A 17,300-nucleotide genomic window follows, 5' to 3' on the forward strand; every position below is an offset into this window, starting at 1 on the left:
AGGCTGAGACGAGTGGATCAGGAGTTCAAGACCAGCTTGGCAAACATGGTTGAAACCCTGTCTCGGCAGATCACGAGGTCAGATCATCAAGACCATCCTGGCTAACACGGTGAAATCGCATCTCTATTAAAAACACAAAAAATTAGCCAGGCGTGGTGGTGGGCGCCTGTAGTCCCACCTACTCAGGAGGCTGAGGCAGGAGAATGGCGTGAACCTGGGAGGTGGAGCTTGCAGTGAGCCAAGATGGCACCACTGCACTCCAGCCCGGGTGACAAAGCAAGACCCTGTCTCAAACACACACACACACACACACACACACACACACACACACACAAAGTAGCCGGGCGTGTTGGTGCACCTGTAATCCTAGCTACTTGGGAGGCAGAGGCAGGAGAATTGCTTAAACCCAGGAGGTGGAGGCTGCAGTGAGCTGACACAGCATGTCATTTCATCATGAAATAGAGGAAGCAGGAGCTAAATCACAGTAACTTAAGAAAACAAAACTAGTGGGGCACAGTTGCTCACGCCTGTAATCCCATGCTTTTTAACACTAAACACAATTTCTAAGACTCTAAAATATATCAGTATACTTTTCTAACAATATATGATTATGAAAGGTAAAATTTAGTTTACTTATTTTCTTTTTCTTTTTTTTTGAGACGGAGTCTCACTCTGTCGCCCGGGCTGGAGTACAGTGGCCGGATCTCAGCTCACTGCAAGCTCTGCCTCCCGGGTTCACGCCATTCTCCTGCCTCAGCCTCCCGAGTAGCTGGGACTACAGGCACCCTCCACCTCGCCTGGCTAGTTTTTTGTATTTTTAGTAGAGATGAGGTTTCACTGTGTTAGCCAGGATGGTCTCGATCTCCTGACCTCGTGATCCGCCCGTCTCGGCCTCCCAAAGTGCTGGGATTACAGGCTTGAGCCACCACGCCCGGCCTAGTTTACTTATTTTCATTTTACTGAGGAAGTGATCTCATACCTTTTCACCATCTTGCTTCTCTTGCTGTGGTGGGATTTCCAGTGCTGGCCGTGCATCTTTATCACTGCTTTCATCCTCAAATTCAATCCCTCTCTGTTCGGATTCTTCTTCCAGGAATTCTTCTGAGCTCTCTGATGGGCGTGCAGTGGACTCCAATCTAAAAAACAAAAGAAAACCATTCTCACTTGTTTTATTAAGGATAAATATAAAATCTCAGAAGTCTTTTCTTAAAGTAACATTTTAGAGAATCAACTATTTTGTCAACAACTTCAGATTTTACAAGTCTAAAACCAATCTCTTCATCCTCTTATAATATTACCGTCTTCTCAATTATGTAAACTAGACCCTTCTTCTTTTATTCTATCCATATCTTATCGGATTTTTTTTTTTTTTTTTTTTTTTTGAGACAAAGTCTCGCTCTGTTGCCCAGGCTGGAGTGCAGTGGCGCGATCTCGGCTCACTGCAACCTCCACCTCCCAGGATCAAGCAATTCTCCTGCCTCAGCCTCTCCAATAGCTGAGACTACAGGTGCGTGCCACCACACTCAGCTAATTTTTTGTATTTTTAGTACAGACAGGGTTTCACCATGTTAGCCAGGATGGTCTCCATCTCCTGACCTCGTGATCCATCCATCTCGGCCTCCTAAAGTGCTGGAATTACAGGCGTAAGTCACCGCACCCAGCCTGTATCTTACCTTTTTTTTTTGGAGACGGAGTCTTGCTCTGTCGCCCAGGCTGGAGTGCAGTGGCCGGATCTCAGCTCACTGCAAGCTCCGCCTCCCGGGCTTATGCCATTCTCCTGCCTCAGCCTCCCGAGTAGCTGGGACTACAGGCGCCCGCCACATCGCCCGGCTAGTTTTTTGTATTTTTTAGTAGAGACGGGGTTTCACCGTGTTAGCCAGGATGGTCTCGATCTCCTGACCTCGTGATCTGCCCGTCTCGGCCACCCAAAGTGCTGGGATTACAGGCTTGAGCCACCGCGCCCAGCCACCGTTTTTTTTTTTTAACCTCATTTATACTGAAAGACCATGGATCTTACTCTATTAGAATCAGCATATATCCCGGTTTACCTGGAGCAGTCCCAGTTTACAGACTTTTGTCCATAATTATGGATACTGGCATAATTATTAATAATGCTCCTTTCATTCTCAAAAATGTCACCTTGGACAACACACTATATGGTTTAGTTCTAACTCCAAAATTGCCCTTCAAATATATTCCTGACTTTCTACGCCCATTTTCACAGGTCTGCTTCAGGTCCCAGTTCTCTCTGGAGCACTGTACTTCTTCCCAATTCATCTTCAGACTTGCAGTACATCTTCATCAAGGCTTTCAGAGCTGTCTTTCTAATGCACATTATCTATACCTGTGATAGCCCAGCTCAGAAACTTCTGGTGGTTCTCTATAAGCTCAGTGAATAAAGTGTACCTTCTTTGAAAGCCTAACATATTTGTTTGTTTTTGTTTTTAAGGCAGGGTCTCCCTCTGTCATCTAGGCTGGAGTGCAATGGTGTGATCTCGGCTCACTGCAACCTCCTCCTCCTGGGTTCAAACGATTCTCCTGCCTCAGCCTACTGAGTAGCTGGGATTACAGAAGTGTGCCACCATGCCGGGCTAATTTTTGTGTTTTTAGTAGTGACAGGGTTTTGCCATGTTGGCCAGGCTGGTTTCGAACTCTTGACCTCAGGTGATCCACTCGCCTCGGCCTCCCAAAGTGCTGGGATTACAAGCATGAGCCACCTTGCCCAGCCTAGACCCTTATATTTACCTTATTCATCAATTATCCTTAGTAACATTCCTCCTAGCTTTGTGCCTTTGCTCATGTCAGTGCTTTAGTTGAAATCTGTACTGATACAATAGCCACGAGACACACTTCACTATTTTACATTTAAATTAAAATTAAATGAAACAATCCATTTCTTTAGTTGCACTAGCCATACTTCAATGGGCACACTGGCTAATGGCTATTATACCGGGCAGTGTAAATACAAAACATTTCCATCACTGCAGAAAGTTCTACTTCTCAGCCTTGGTGTAGAAAAGGGATCAGCAAACCTTTCCTTTAGGCATCGTGGGCCATAAGGTCTCTGTTCCAACCATTCAACTCTGCCGTTCTAATGCAAACATAACTAAAAATATATAAGCTTAATAATATATAAAAATATATGTATGCTTAATAAACAATAATTTAAAATATATAAGCTTAATGAGCATGGATGTCTTACAATAAAATTTTATTTACAAAAACAGGTGGCAGGTCAGATTTGGCCTACAGGCCATAGTCGGTGGACCTTTACACTAGAAAGTCTTCTGTCTCAGCTCCACTTGTTGGGTTTCTATTTACCTTTGATGCCCAGGCCCAAATGCCAAATCTCTCCATTCCCTCAATTAGAATCTAACACTCTTTCCTCAGTATCCACAGCATTCTGCACTTTCCATTATTGTACTATTGCAATCCACCTTACGGTGCTCTTAAACTGTGTACGTATCTCTCTTTATCCCTAGGCAGTCAATCCTTTGAGGACTAAGACGATGTTTTGTTGTTCATATGTTTGAGCACAGTCAAGCGTAAACTCCTACTGTTCTGCTTATGAAAAGCAAACAACATTCCACAATAATTCTGGGAGGCTAAATTTAAAATACATTGTTACCCTTCTAAAAAGGGTACTACGTCAAAATATGGCTCAGTGAGAAAACCAGTTTTCTAAACTCATTTTTTAATTACTAGATTTAAATATTTCCTTGTATCTATTTTTAACATTACAAATTTTTCACCAAAACAAACATTTACAAACCTAATTACCTAAATTTAAAAGTATTTGCGTAATAGGATAAGCACAGCTACAGAATTCTCTACTTGACTACAATAATTTGAGAGTTAAAATGGCGAAGTTTTGAATTAACTAAATGGTTGACTCAGGAACAGCTGGCAGAACTGTTAGGGCAGAAATCTAATTTTATTATAAAAGTTAGAGTCTTGCTTTAAGATTCAAAGACAGGATAAAGTTGAGACTCAAGTGTTCTGTTGATTCAGCTGGCAACTAAATTCCTGAAGGAACTGACTGTACTATTTATGGTTATCACTAATTTACAAATTATATCCAACAGCCCAGTAAAATGAATCAATAAAGTAAAACTGAGGGTATTTTAAAACTGACTAGAGCCTGTTCACGTCAACCGCCCAGTCTGCGAATCCTCTGCTCTGAGACCGTCCAGACTGCCTCAACCCCAGCTTTCTCTCCTTTGAAAACACTAAGAATAATGTCACTGCATCAGTTTTTACTAGAGCCAATCAACTGTCATGCCTGAAACAGGGATCGTACTCAGATTGCCCTCAGTCTCAATAATCACGAAGTGCACATCTATAAGAAAGAACACCAGTGGGTGAAAGCTCACAAACTCAAGGAGCACAGTGGACACATCACAGGTACTGACTGGGCTCCCAAGAGCGACTGTGTGGTCACTTGTGGGGCAGACCACAATGCCTATGTCTGGAGTCAGCAAGATGGTGTCTGGAAGCCAACCCTGATGATCCTAAGAATTAATCACACAGCTACTTTTGTGAAGTGGTCCCCTCCAGAGAACAAATTTGCTGTGGGAAGTGAAGCACAACTCATTTCTGTTTGTTACTTTGAGTCTGAAAATGACTGGTGGGTGAGCAAGCACATTAAAAAGCTGATTTGCTCCACAGTCCTCAGCTTGGATTGGCATCCCAACAAAGTTTTGCTGGCAGCAGGATCATGTGACTTCAAACACAGTGTGTTTTCTTCCCACATTAAAGAAGTGGATGAAAAGCCAGCCAGCATGACCTGGGACAGTAAGATGCCTTTTGGGCAGCTAATGTCAGAGTTTGGTGGCAGTGGCACTGGTGGCTGGGTCCACGGGGTCAGCTTCTCTGCCTGTGGGAGCCACCTGGCCTGGGCCAGCCATGACAGCACCGTGTCTGTTGCTGATGCCTCAAAAAGTGTGCAGGTCTCAATCTGAAGACGGAGTTCCAGCTGCTCCTGAGTGTGTCATTCGTCTCAGAGAACAGTGTCGTGGCTGCTGGCTATGACTGCTGACCAATGCTCTTTAACTACGATGACTGTGGCTGCCTGACCTTTGTCTCCAAGTTAGAGATTCCAAAACAGAGCATCCAACGCAACATGTCTGCCATGGAATGCTTCTGCAATATGGACAAGAGGGCCATGACTGAGGGCTGCAACATGGCTTTGGAGATGCTGCACCAGAACAGCATCGCTCAAGTCTCTATTTATAAGGTGGACAAGAAAGATTGTCACACATATTGCACTACTGGCATCGATGGAGCCATGACAGTATGGGATTTCAAGGCCCTCTGGATAATGTCAAGCTGAGTGAGCCTCCACCATCCAGCATGACAGACAAACTGTGGCTGACCGCAGCTGTGCCGTGGCACCATGGCGAGGAAGCCAGCCCCAAGGGAACACAAAAACACATAGCACGCCAATACCGTGTGGTTTTGTTTGAATATAAAATTGGTGAAACAGTTGGTATTTTAAAAGCAATGGTTTTTTGTTTTGGTTTTTTTGCAATTTCATTCCATTCTTGACCAAAGCTTCTCTTTAAGTAGTTTATTATGGAAAACTGTCACACTAACTTAAAAGACAGCATGAGGGAGATATGTAAACTGTCCACTAGAAAATTAAATAAAAGAACTGAATGTGGGGGGAAAAAACTGACTAAATCTCAGCATTACTTAAAACCATACCATCAAATTGAGCATTGGTGATAATGACTAATTAGGGATAATATAATCGCTAGATATTCTCCTAGATTTTCACACATGAAGTGAGTTTATGCCAGTCTCTTATTAGCAACTTCTCCCAATAGCATTGCCAAAGTAACACTTAGCATTGATAAACAACTAATAATCTTGTACAAGAATTTAAATATGGATAATTCAAATATAAACTCCTAAACCAAAGTCATCTGCTACACAATGTAATAAATAGCCTCTACCTTAAATGCTAAATACTAATATGAAAGTACAAATAAACAAAAAATGAGAGTAAAATAAACAACTATTTACTTGTTTAATGAAGCTGTAGGTGAAGTCTGGGAGGTCTTTTCATCTTCGCCTTGAGAACTGCTAAATTCAGAATCCTGAAACCGCTTTCCAATCTTTGGCCGCTTTAGATTACTACTTCGAGTACGAGTGGAAACTGATGTTTTATCATGACCTGAGGAGAAAAACAGTAAAACTGCACTTAGTTGATTATATATTAAAAGGACTATCTACTAAAATACACAGAAATGCAAGAACTACACTGGTTTACACATATTCTCCACATTACACAGATTCACCCTCCTCTCACATTAGGCTAAGAAAATTATTTAGATTATTATATAATCTAAATTATATAATAATTTTGTCAAGTTATATGAACTGTGTAATTAATTTCTCACATTTCCATGTTACCTTGGGCTTTGCAAAGTGTTTTTGTATTTCACTTGCATTCTCTCCCAATAATCTTGAAAAACAAACAATGTAGACATTACCATCCCTATTTTATAGCTAAGGAAATAAGGAAGAGAGAGGTACAATAGCTTACTCAGTGTTCACATAGCAAAATCAGTGGCAGTGGTAGCGTGAGAACCTAGATCTAGATTTTAGAGCTGGTTAAGTATCCACTTACTCAGGGTGACACACAACATGCATGCATATACACACACACTGCCCTAATTTGAAGTGTCTCAAATACTTACTGATATATCAGTTGAATTTCTTACCTTCAGAAGTGCTTGCAAAGGCATCTTTTAGAGAATCAATCTAAAAAAGAGATAGATTCAAAACCAAAGTTTTAGACTATTTTTTCTCCCTATGGATCTATTTATAGTTTCAAAGAAAAACTTGTAAAATGTTTTTCAAATAGCACTTTTTGTTAAGAACATTTAAAAATAAAAAGATTATAGTTCAGCTTCAGTTTAAAAGACTGAGAACATATGCAAGTCATCTAATATGTCACAGTGTGTCCACTAGTGTCTCCTAGTTCTGTCCTCAGCCACCCTCTCTGCTCAGTCCACATGCTCTCCCTTCACTATGCTTACTTCAGTATCTGCTTATTGATGAATTCAAATATGCAACTTAAGCCTCCAAACTTTCTTCCTGATTTCCAAAGCTCTATTTCCAACGAAATATCTCCCAGTGGATGTCCCATCCAAATCATTTCCAAAATGAACTTTATCTTTCCCCAACATTATTCCCTATCTTGCTTAATGACAATTCAGTCAGTCATTCTAGCCAGAAAACAGTGAGTCAGTAATGACCTCTTCCTAACCCACATTTAATCAATCACAAAGCCTTTCAATTTTAACTGAAGAATCTCTCAAAACTGCCCTGTCCTTTGTATTACCATTGCTTTAGTTTATGCCTTTACTCTCTTGAACTTGAACTATTCCAACAGCCTCCTCACTCATATCCCTTGCTCTAATCACATCCAGTCTACACCCCTCCACCCTGATGACAAAGTGATACTTTCAAATCACAAACTATACCATGTTTTTGCTGAAAAAAAATAAGAAAAAACTTATAATGGCCAACCACTGCTTAGAATACAAACTCTCAACCTATTCAATACCAAATACTTCTTTCATATCAAACATGCCATTTCCTTTACACTTCTGCAACTTTTTCACATGCTATCCTCTGGAATGTCCTAACAAAATTCCCACCCACCCTTTAAAAGTCATCCTCTCCTATGTACCTCCAATTACTTGCTATAATAAGGCAATTATTATGCTATAGTATATTATATATTTCCAACAATGGACCATCCAGTTCTCCCATGTCTAAGAACCATATCTTTGTATGTCCAATGCCTGCCACAGTAACTAATTCATTCATCCATTACATGCTTACTAAAACTCCACAATATAGTGGGCACACAGCCTTCAATTTATAGAACAAAAGCAAGGGAGCAATTGTGATAAATCATATGACAAAAATCTTGCTTCAAGAAACTTGTAGTTCAACAAGGTTAAAATGTAGATTAAGATGAATAAATAAAAGGTGCAAAAAGTATAAGAGAAATATATGTAATGTTTTATGTATAAAAATAGGAAAAAGCACATAACAATACCATCATCGCCTAAAGAATAAATCATCTAGTTGAAATAAACTAAACTATTTGTGGTTACTAACAAAAAGAGATATAACATAAATAGTTTAAAACGATAAACATTTTCCTTCAACTATTTAAAACATTAAAGTAATATGAAGAATATGAATTTCTAAAATCTTAAATAGGTTAGATTCTAAAATCTAACTGATGCTGTCAACTGTATGATATAGTACCACTGTAATATATTCTCACTCAAATGACACATCTAAAATTATTTGGCTTAGTATTAAAGTAAATCATTGCTCTCATTACATTTATACGAAGAGTAGATTTTCTACTTTCCTTGATTTTATAACTGGCCAGTACTAAATGAATCTGTGTATATCTGAGGAATTTGGACTGCAATAGAACAGGAGCTTATTCTCAAGTTTGAATTTCCAAAAGTAGGAAAAAAATTGCCAAAAATCTAACTCCTTATATATATAGTTATTCTTTAAAATGTTAACAAATTTTCCACTCATAGTCAACTCTCATGTTAATTAAGACAGAAAATAAGCACAAATAATTCCCTAAAGTAGTTGTTTCTAAAATATGCCTATGCATTTACATAGACATATTCAACACTCACCAAAAATAGACTTAGATACACAGGCACAAAAATATGACTGCAATAAATGACATCCCCCAAAACCCTAGACTGCTAGAGTCCCATCAACGGGCCTGTATTTTAAGCAGTATCAAGTACCACAAAACATCACTTCTAGAAAAGGACCTGGTAAGTCCTGTGGAGTTTGGTAATGGGACCTGTCCTTCTACTTTCAGGACACCTAATATTTGCAAAGTGCATTACATTCTACAAAGACCTAGCATATACAGCCTCAAACTTTACATAACAACTTCATAGTCTTTCACCTACTAATTCCACTTCTGGAAATTTGTATGTTAAGAGAAGTAATTACATATGCACAAGGATTCATATATAAATGTGTTTGCTCCTGGGTCATTTAAAAATGTTAAAAATTTAAGGATCCTATGTTAAGGAAACAAATAATGATAGTTACATGAAACAGATAATAGAATAGTGTGCTGCTATTTAACAATCAGTTTTAATGATTTAATGCCACAGAAAATGCTTCCAATATTACAATGGAGAATAGCAGTTAAGTAATCCAAGAGAATAAAAACAAAAATACAATATGTACAGATATATGCTTTATAATATGCAATATTAAATATATATGCAAAAATTTTAACAGTGGCTATATCTGAATAGTGGGATTATAGATTTTTATTTTCTTCTATATTATTTTATGCTTGTCCTAAATTACCTTTAATTAGTTCATAATACTTTTAACATCATTAAAATTATTTTTCAAAGAAAATTAAAATTATTTTTCAAAGTCTTTAGTAATATTAACAGAAGATGCCAGGAAAACTAACACAGTAGAAATTACATAGCTTTGTTGAATGAACTATGACATTTAAAACTCAAATATAAACTGAATCTATTTTTTAAAAACACAAAAATTATTTACAACAATAAACATACAGACAGTGTACCTACAGTTAGCTGCATCTCACTAGACTGATTGTCTTCAGTTCTTGCTTCATATTCTGGAACATATGCAGGACCATATTCTCCAGACATAGGTCTTTTAGGTTCATTTTGAGAAACTGCTGTGTATAGAGGAATTTTAAAAACTGTAACCCAATCAGTATTTGGTTTTAAGTGTAACATTGTACTGATTTTCCTAACAGCTCTGAAGAGCAGCCTGGACAGAAAGGGTCACAAAAATCTAGGTGTGAGATGTTCTCTTCACCAATACCTTATAATGCAACATTGCCGTTATATACAATGTTAAATAGTTGTTTTAAGTACTTAGTAGCTTTGGGGAGAAGTGCATGAGATTAGGGGGTACTCTGGACCCCCTGGTGACTATTCTATGCCATTTCAGTAATCTATGTTTATTTCTTACCCACCAATTCCTACTGGGCTGTTCTAGGTCTTCTTGTTACTAGGGACTTTCAAAAGTTAATACATCACAAATATTCAAACTTTAGACAAGAGAGTCTGTTACCAGAACAATCACATTATTATAATACACCACTACTCTGGACTCTAAGACACAATCATTACTAGCCACTGCTTTTTAAACTGGACTTACATGCCAGCAAGGACAAGTTACCAAAAATAAATACATAAACTGAACTCAAACTGAAAACACTCTTACCTGGAATTTTAAGTGTTTCTCTTTGTAATGCTCTGGTGACTGGTATTCGCTGGTACCAGTGTCCAACACCTTCAACTTCCCAAAGGAGTTCATGGTCTCCTGGGTACTTCTCAAAGTATTGCTTGCAAGCTGAAAAACACATTTAGAATTTTCTAGAAATCCCAAATATCCACTGTTTTGAAAAACAGAAGATGAAAAGTAAGCTTCCCAACTCACTTCATGGAGCTAGCATAACCTTGATACCAAAACACCACCAACACAACTCAAGTATACAGTAGTTTCATTTATAAATAAAAATTCTAGGGTCGGGCGCGGTGGCTCAAGCCTGTAATCCCAACACTTTGGGAGGCCGAGACGGGCGGATCACGAGGTCAGGAGATCGAGACCATCCTGGCGAACACGGTGAAACCCAGTCTCTACTAAAAAAAGTACAAAAAACTAGCCGGGCGAGGTGGCGGGCGCCTGTAGTCCCAGCTACTCGGGAGGCTGGGGCAAGAGAATGGCATAAACCCGGGAGGCGGAGCTTGCAGTGACCTGAGATCCGGCCACTGCACTCCAGCCCGGGCGACAGAGCAAGACTCCGTCTCCCAAAAAAAAAAAAAAAAAAAATTCTAAATAAAAATCCCAAATAAAAGTTTTAACATGGGCTGGGCGCGGTGGCTCAAGCCTGTAATCCCAGCACTTTGGGAGGCCGAGACGGGTGGATCACGAGGTCAGGAGATCAAGACCATCCTGGCTAACACGGTGAAACCCCATCTCTACTAAAAAAATACAAAAAAACTAGCCGGGCAAGGTGGTGGGCGCCTGTAGTCCCGGTTACTCGGGAGGCTGAGGCAGGAGAATGGCATAAACCCGGGAGGCGGAGCTTGCAGTGAGCTGAGATCCAGCCACTGCACTACGGCCTGGGCGACAGAGTGAGACTCAGTCTCAATAAAAATCCTTTAAAAATGTGCTTCCCTTTTTTTTTTGGAGATGGAGTCTTGCTGTGTTGCCCAGGCTGGAGTGCACTGGCGCAATCTGGGCTCACTGCAACCTCCACCTCCTGGGTTCAAGCAATTCTCCTGCCTCAGCCTCCCGAGTAGCTGGGATTACAGGTGCCCACCACCATGCCTGGCTAATTTTTGTTAAAAATGTGCTTTGCTTTTAAAGAAAAAAATGATTAAATGTTATTGAGGGACACAGAAGAACTGAATAAAAAGACTGTCAGACTCAATAGTATAAAAATACCAGTTCTCACCAAATTGATCTATAAATTCCATGCAATTCCAAACAAATCCCAACACAACTTATTTTTTAATGAAACTTGACAAAACTTGATCCCAAATTCAAAAATGAAAGAACAAAGGGTAAGAAAAGATTCAGTGTGTACAACTAGCATACATCAATTTAAAAACTACAAAAAAAAAAAAAAAAGAAATAACATTCAGGTCAATTCTGAAGAAGAAAAATAAGGACAGAGACTTGTCCAAGTAGATACCAAGTATTTGAAACAAGTACCAAGTATTTGAAACCAAGTATTTAAAACCATAGTAATGGAAACAACCTAGTATTGACATAAGGATATATAAAGGGACTGGGGATGGGAGGGAGAAGGAGAAGAAAGATACCAAAAAACAAACAAAAAACCCACAAATAAGTAACAAAGAAACTCCACTAGGAAAGAACCATACATACACTACAACTTGCCAAATGACAGAAAGGGCATTATATTTCAGCAAAGAATGGATAAACTATTAAAATAATTGTGCTGAAATAAAAATCCATGTAAAAAAGCAATAAGGTCAGATCCTGACCTCACATCAACATAAATTCTAAACAAATTCTAAGACCTAATGTGAAAAACAAAATGTTTAAAAGAAAACATAGGAGAATACCTCTAAGACATTAGGGTCCAGATGGATTCCTTACAAAAGACACAGAAATCACAGTCCATGATGAAAAATTATGATCTATTAAGATTTAAAACCTAATGTATCAGGACTGTACAACAGGACTTTCTGTGATGACAGACATGTCCTACTATCAGCACTGTCCAATACAGTAGCCACTAGCCACATGTGGCTACTGAGGAACTGAACTTAAACTTATATTTAAATTAGTGACTACTGTATTGAACTGCACCATTCTACATGAAAATGATACCAGGAAGACACAGATTAGGAGATATTTAGAGTAAAACAAAGGATTAGTACACAGAAAATATAAAGAATTTCTGAAATTGAATTCAAAAGACAGTTATCCCAAAAAAAAACTGACAGAGACTATGAACAGGAATTTCACACCTAATGAAATCTGAGTGGTCAATAAACAAAGATAAAGATGATAAACCTCACTAGCTGCCAAGGAAAGGTAAGATATGATTTTTTTTTTTTTTTTTTGAGGCGGAGTCTCGCTCTGTCGCCCGGACTGGAGTGCAGTGGCCCGATCTCAGCTCACTGCAAGCTCCGCCTCCCGGGTTTACGCCATTCTCTTGCCTCAGCCTCCCGAGTAGCTGGGACTACAGGCGCCCACCACCTCGCCCGGCTAGTTTTTTTTGTATTTTTAGTAGAGACTGGGTTTCACCGTGTTAGCCAGGATGGTCTCGATCTCCTGACCTCGTGATCCGCCCGTCTCGGCCTCCCAAAGTGCTGGGATTACAGGCTTGAGCCACCGCGCCCGGCCAAGATATGATTTTTACACCTGCGGGATGACAAGCACCAAGAATAAGGGAAATGGAAACACACACTCTGCTGGTGGGATAATAATTTTGCAACAGTAAAGTAGAAGAGACCTTTATGATCCAATTCTACTTCTAGGTAAAAACCCTAATTCCTTATACAGATGCTCCCTGACTTACACTGGGATTACATTCTGATAAACCCATCATAAATTGAAAATACCACTAAGTCAAAAATGCATTCACTACACCTAACCTACCAAACATCATAGCTTAGCCTCACTTACGTAAACACTTACAGTTCAGAACACAGCCTACAGCCTACAGCCTGGCAAAATCTTCTAACACAAAGCCTATTTCATGATAAATTATTGAATATTTCATATACTTTATTGAATACAGTACTCTGTAGAGTATTGGTTGGTTGCCCTTGTGATACCCTGGCTGACTGGGAGTTGTGATTGGCAGCCACTGCCCAGCTTCCTAAGACAGTATCATACCACATATAATTAGCACAGGAAAAGATCAAAATTCAAATGACTGTTTCTACTGAATGAGTATCACTTTTGTACCATCATAAAATCAAAAGCCAAACCATCAGAAGTCGAGGGCCATCTGTACATATGCAAAAAACACTTATAATATTCATTACAGGACTAATTTTAACCTAGGATGACCAGACGTAACCTAAGTGTCAAACAGTAGGGAAATATATGAATAAACTGTAATGTGTATGTAATAAAAATACTATATACTATTTAAAACAAATGAATTATGGCTACTTAAATCAATATTGATAACTCTTTTAAAAATGCTCAGTAAAAACCTGGGCCAGTAAATGAACAAAATGATGCCACATATAAGAAGTTTAAAAAAACACTAAACAAGACTTGGGCGTGGTGGCTCACTTCTGTAATCCCAGCATTTTGGGAGGCCAAGGTTGGCAGACCACGAGGTTAGGAGTTCAAGACCAGCCTGACCAACATGGTGAAACGCCATTTCTACTAAAAATACAGAAAATTAGCTGGGTGTGGTGGCTACTCAGGAGGCTGAGGCAGGAGAATCACTTGAACCTAGGAGGAGAAGGTACAGTCACAGTGAAAACAATTTGGCAGTTCCTCAAAAAGTGAAACACAGAATTACTATATGACCCACCAATTTCACCCTCAGGTATACATCAAAAGAAACGAAAGCAGAGACTCAAACAGGTGTCTGTACACCAACATTCATTGAAGCATTATTCACAATAGCCAAAAGGTAGAAACAACCTAAGTGTCCATCAATAGATGAATGGCCAGACAAAATACGGTATATTCAAACAAAGGAATACTATCCAGCCATTAAAAGTAATGGAATTTTGATACTGTATATGCTACAACATGATGGACCTCAAAAACATTATGTTTAGTGAAGTAAGCCAGACACAGAAAAACAAATATTGTATATAATTCCATTTAGATGAGGTAGCTAGCATAGGCAAATTCATAGGGACAGAAAGCAGAAAAGAGGTTACCTACCAGAAGATGGGGATAGGGGAAAAGGGGAGTTAATTGTTTAATGGGAGAAAGCTGATGTTGCGGATGATTGAAAAGTTTTGGATATAGACAGTGGTGATGGGTACAAAACACAGTGCATAAGAGCCACTGAACTGTTCACCTACAAATAAGGTATTATATATAATTTTTTACAACAAAAAGTGGTTTAAAAAACAAGAAAGCACACTAAATAATATTTTATTATGTTTACAGACATAAATATGAAACAATAAGCAGGAAAATAAACACTAACTTCAGGAGTGCAATTATCTCTGGGGAGGAAAGGAGAAAGGAGAATGGTCTTAGGGAAGAGTTCGAAGAGAACATCAATTGCTTCTTTTATTACAATCAATAAACACTGTATTTAGTTCTCTCTTAAACTAAAACAAATACAGCAAAATCTTCACATTTGTTCAATCTAGACTTGGTATGGAAATTAGGACACTAGTCTATCATTTTTTTCCCTGTATATTTGAAAATATTTCTCATACGTTCTGGGTTTAGTTTCCAAAACTAAAAGGAAGGAAGAAGCTGGAGAAAACCAAGGCCACAAAACAAAACAAAAAGGCATGGCTAATAAACCAACTGTTGAGATAAAATAGAACACTGATAAATACTTCCAAAAGGAAAGAAAAAAGGAGAAAGAACAAATGGGACAAATAAAGAATAAATAGTAGGATGGGAGATTTAAACATTTAAATATCAAAACTTACTTGCAAAAAATGCACATGGACTAAAGAAAACATTAAGAAAATGAAAAGGACATGGGAAACAACTAACAATACACACATATAACAACTCATATCCAGGATACATTAAGAACTCATAACTTGGCTGGGCGCGGTGGTTCACGCCTATAATACCAGCACTTTGGGAGGCCGATGCGGGCAGATCACGGGGTCAGGAGATAGAGACCATCCTGGCTAACACGGTGAAACCCCATCTCTACTAAAAAATACAAAAATTTAGCCGAGCGTGGTGGCAGGCGCCTGTAGTCCCAGCTACCCAGGAGGCTGAGACGGGAGAATGGCATGAACCCGGGAGGCGGAGCTTGCAGTGAGCCAAGATCGTGCCACTGCACTCCACACTGGGCAACAGAGCGAGACTCCATCGCAAATAAAAAATAAAAATAAAAAATAAAAAATAAAAAACTCATAACTCAATAAGAAGACAAGCAATTCAATACAACATAAGCAAAAGATGTGAACACACACCTCACTTGTTCTACTCTTTTTTAGGGTAGATGATTATCCAATAATTACATGAAGAGATACTCAAAAATCTTTAGTCTTCAGAAAAATGCAACTTGAAACCACATAATGAGTGAGATATCATTATCTACTTACTACTAGGAATGACTAAAATTAAAGAGATTAACAAAATCAAGTGTTGGTGAGTATGTAGAGCAACCAGAACTTCCACATACTTATACTAAAGGGAATGCAAAATGACATAACTACTTTAGAAAATGTTTGCAACTTCTCAAAGTTAAACACAATCATAAAACCCAGTAATGACACCCTTAGGTATTCGCTCCAAACAAATGAAAACAAATGTCCATCATACAAAGACATTTTCATGCAGCTTTATTCGTAATAGTCAAGAAAGGAAAAAAACCAAATGTCTATCAACAGGCAAATAAATTGTGGTATAATCAAAGTGAGCAATACGCAGCAAAATAATAAAAAATTAAAAAAGGAATGAAGTACTGAGACATGTAACATCAATGAGCCTCAAAAATAAGATGCCAGATACAGAAGTTTAGATACCGCATATTTCCATTTTTCATGAAACTCTAGAAAAATCTAAGTGGTACTGACAGAAAGCGTATCAGTGCTTGCCTGGAGTGAGAGTTTGGAAGGGAAGGAAGCTGGAGGACTGGTGCACAAACGGAACTTTTGGAAACAAAGTTATTATCTATCTAGATTGTGTCTACAGTAGCTAGGGGTCCATATGTTTGTCAGAAGTCATCAAAAATGTACCCTTAAAGGCCGGGCGCGGTGGCTCAAGCCTGTAATCCCAGCGCTTTGGGAGGCCGAGACGGGCGGATCATGAGGTCAGGCGATCGAGACCATCCTGGCTAACACAGTGAAACCCCGTCTCTACTAAAAAATACAAAAATTTAGCCGAGCGTGGTGGCAGGCGCCTGTAGTCCCAGCTACCCAGGAGGCTGAGACGGGAGAATGGCATGAACCCGGGAGGCGGAGCTTGCAGTGAGCCAAGATCGTGCCACTGCACTCCACACTGGGCAACAGAGCGAGACTCCATCGCAAATAAAAAATAAAAATAAAAATAAAAATAAAAAACTCATAACTCAATAAGAAGACAAGCAATTCAATACAACATAAGCAAAAGATGTGAACACACACCTCACTTGTTCTACTCTTTTTTAGGGTAGATGATTATCCAATAATTACATGAAGAGATACTCAAAAATCTTTAGTCTTCAGAAAAATGCAACTTGAAACCACATAATGAGTGAGATATCATTATCTACTTACTACTAGGAATGACTAAAATTAAAGAGATTAACAAAATCAAGTGTTGGTGAGTATGTAGAGCAACCAGAACTTCCACATACTTATACTAAAGGGAATGCAAAATGACATAACTACTTTAGAAAATGTTTGCAACTTCTCAAAGTTAAACACAATCATAAAACCCAGTAATGACACCCTTAGGTATTCGCTCCAAACAAATGAAAACAAATGTCCATCATACAAAGACATTTTCATGCAGCTTTATTCGTAATAGTCAAGAAAGGAAAAAAACCAAATGTCTATCAACAGGCAAATAAATTGTGGTATAATCAAAGTGAG

The 17,300-nt window shown here is 38.8% G+C and overlaps 1 protein-coding gene and 1 pseudogene across 4 annotated transcripts in view; one reads left to right on the forward strand and one right to left on the reverse strand.

The window, feature by feature from the left end:
• The window catches only part of FAM169A (family with sequence similarity 169 member A), an 89,585-nt gene that overhangs the window by 12,028 nt on the left and 60,257 nt on the right, over window positions 1-17,300 (reverse strand). For 3 of the 4 annotated variants that reach the window (XM_033179875.1, XM_033179878.1, XM_033179877.1), the window contains 5 exons: window positions 10,291-10,419; window positions 9,624-9,736; window positions 6,729-6,768; window positions 6,028-6,178; window positions 980-1,136 (listed from right to left, as the gene is read on the reverse strand). In XM_033179875.1, coding sequence (XP_033035766.1) covers window positions 980-1,136; window positions 6,028-6,178; window positions 6,729-6,768; window positions 9,624-9,736; window positions 10,291-10,419 — 590 coding nt within the window. The remainder of the gene's footprint in view (window positions 1-979; window positions 1,137-6,027; window positions 6,179-6,728; window positions 6,769-9,623; window positions 9,737-10,290; window positions 10,420-17,300) is intronic. The other variant, XM_033179876.1, reaches the window with a different exon arrangement.
• On the forward strand, window positions 4,279-5,932 carry LOC117065266 (annotated as a pseudogene).

This window comes from Trachypithecus francoisi, unplaced genomic scaffold (genome assembly GCF_009764315.1).
Source record: "Trachypithecus francoisi isolate TF-2019V2 unplaced genomic scaffold, Tfra_2.0 Lachesis_group2, whole genome shotgun sequence".
In the NCBI taxonomy this organism is placed as follows: domain Eukaryota; kingdom Metazoa; phylum Chordata; class Mammalia; order Primates; family Cercopithecidae; genus Trachypithecus; species Trachypithecus francoisi.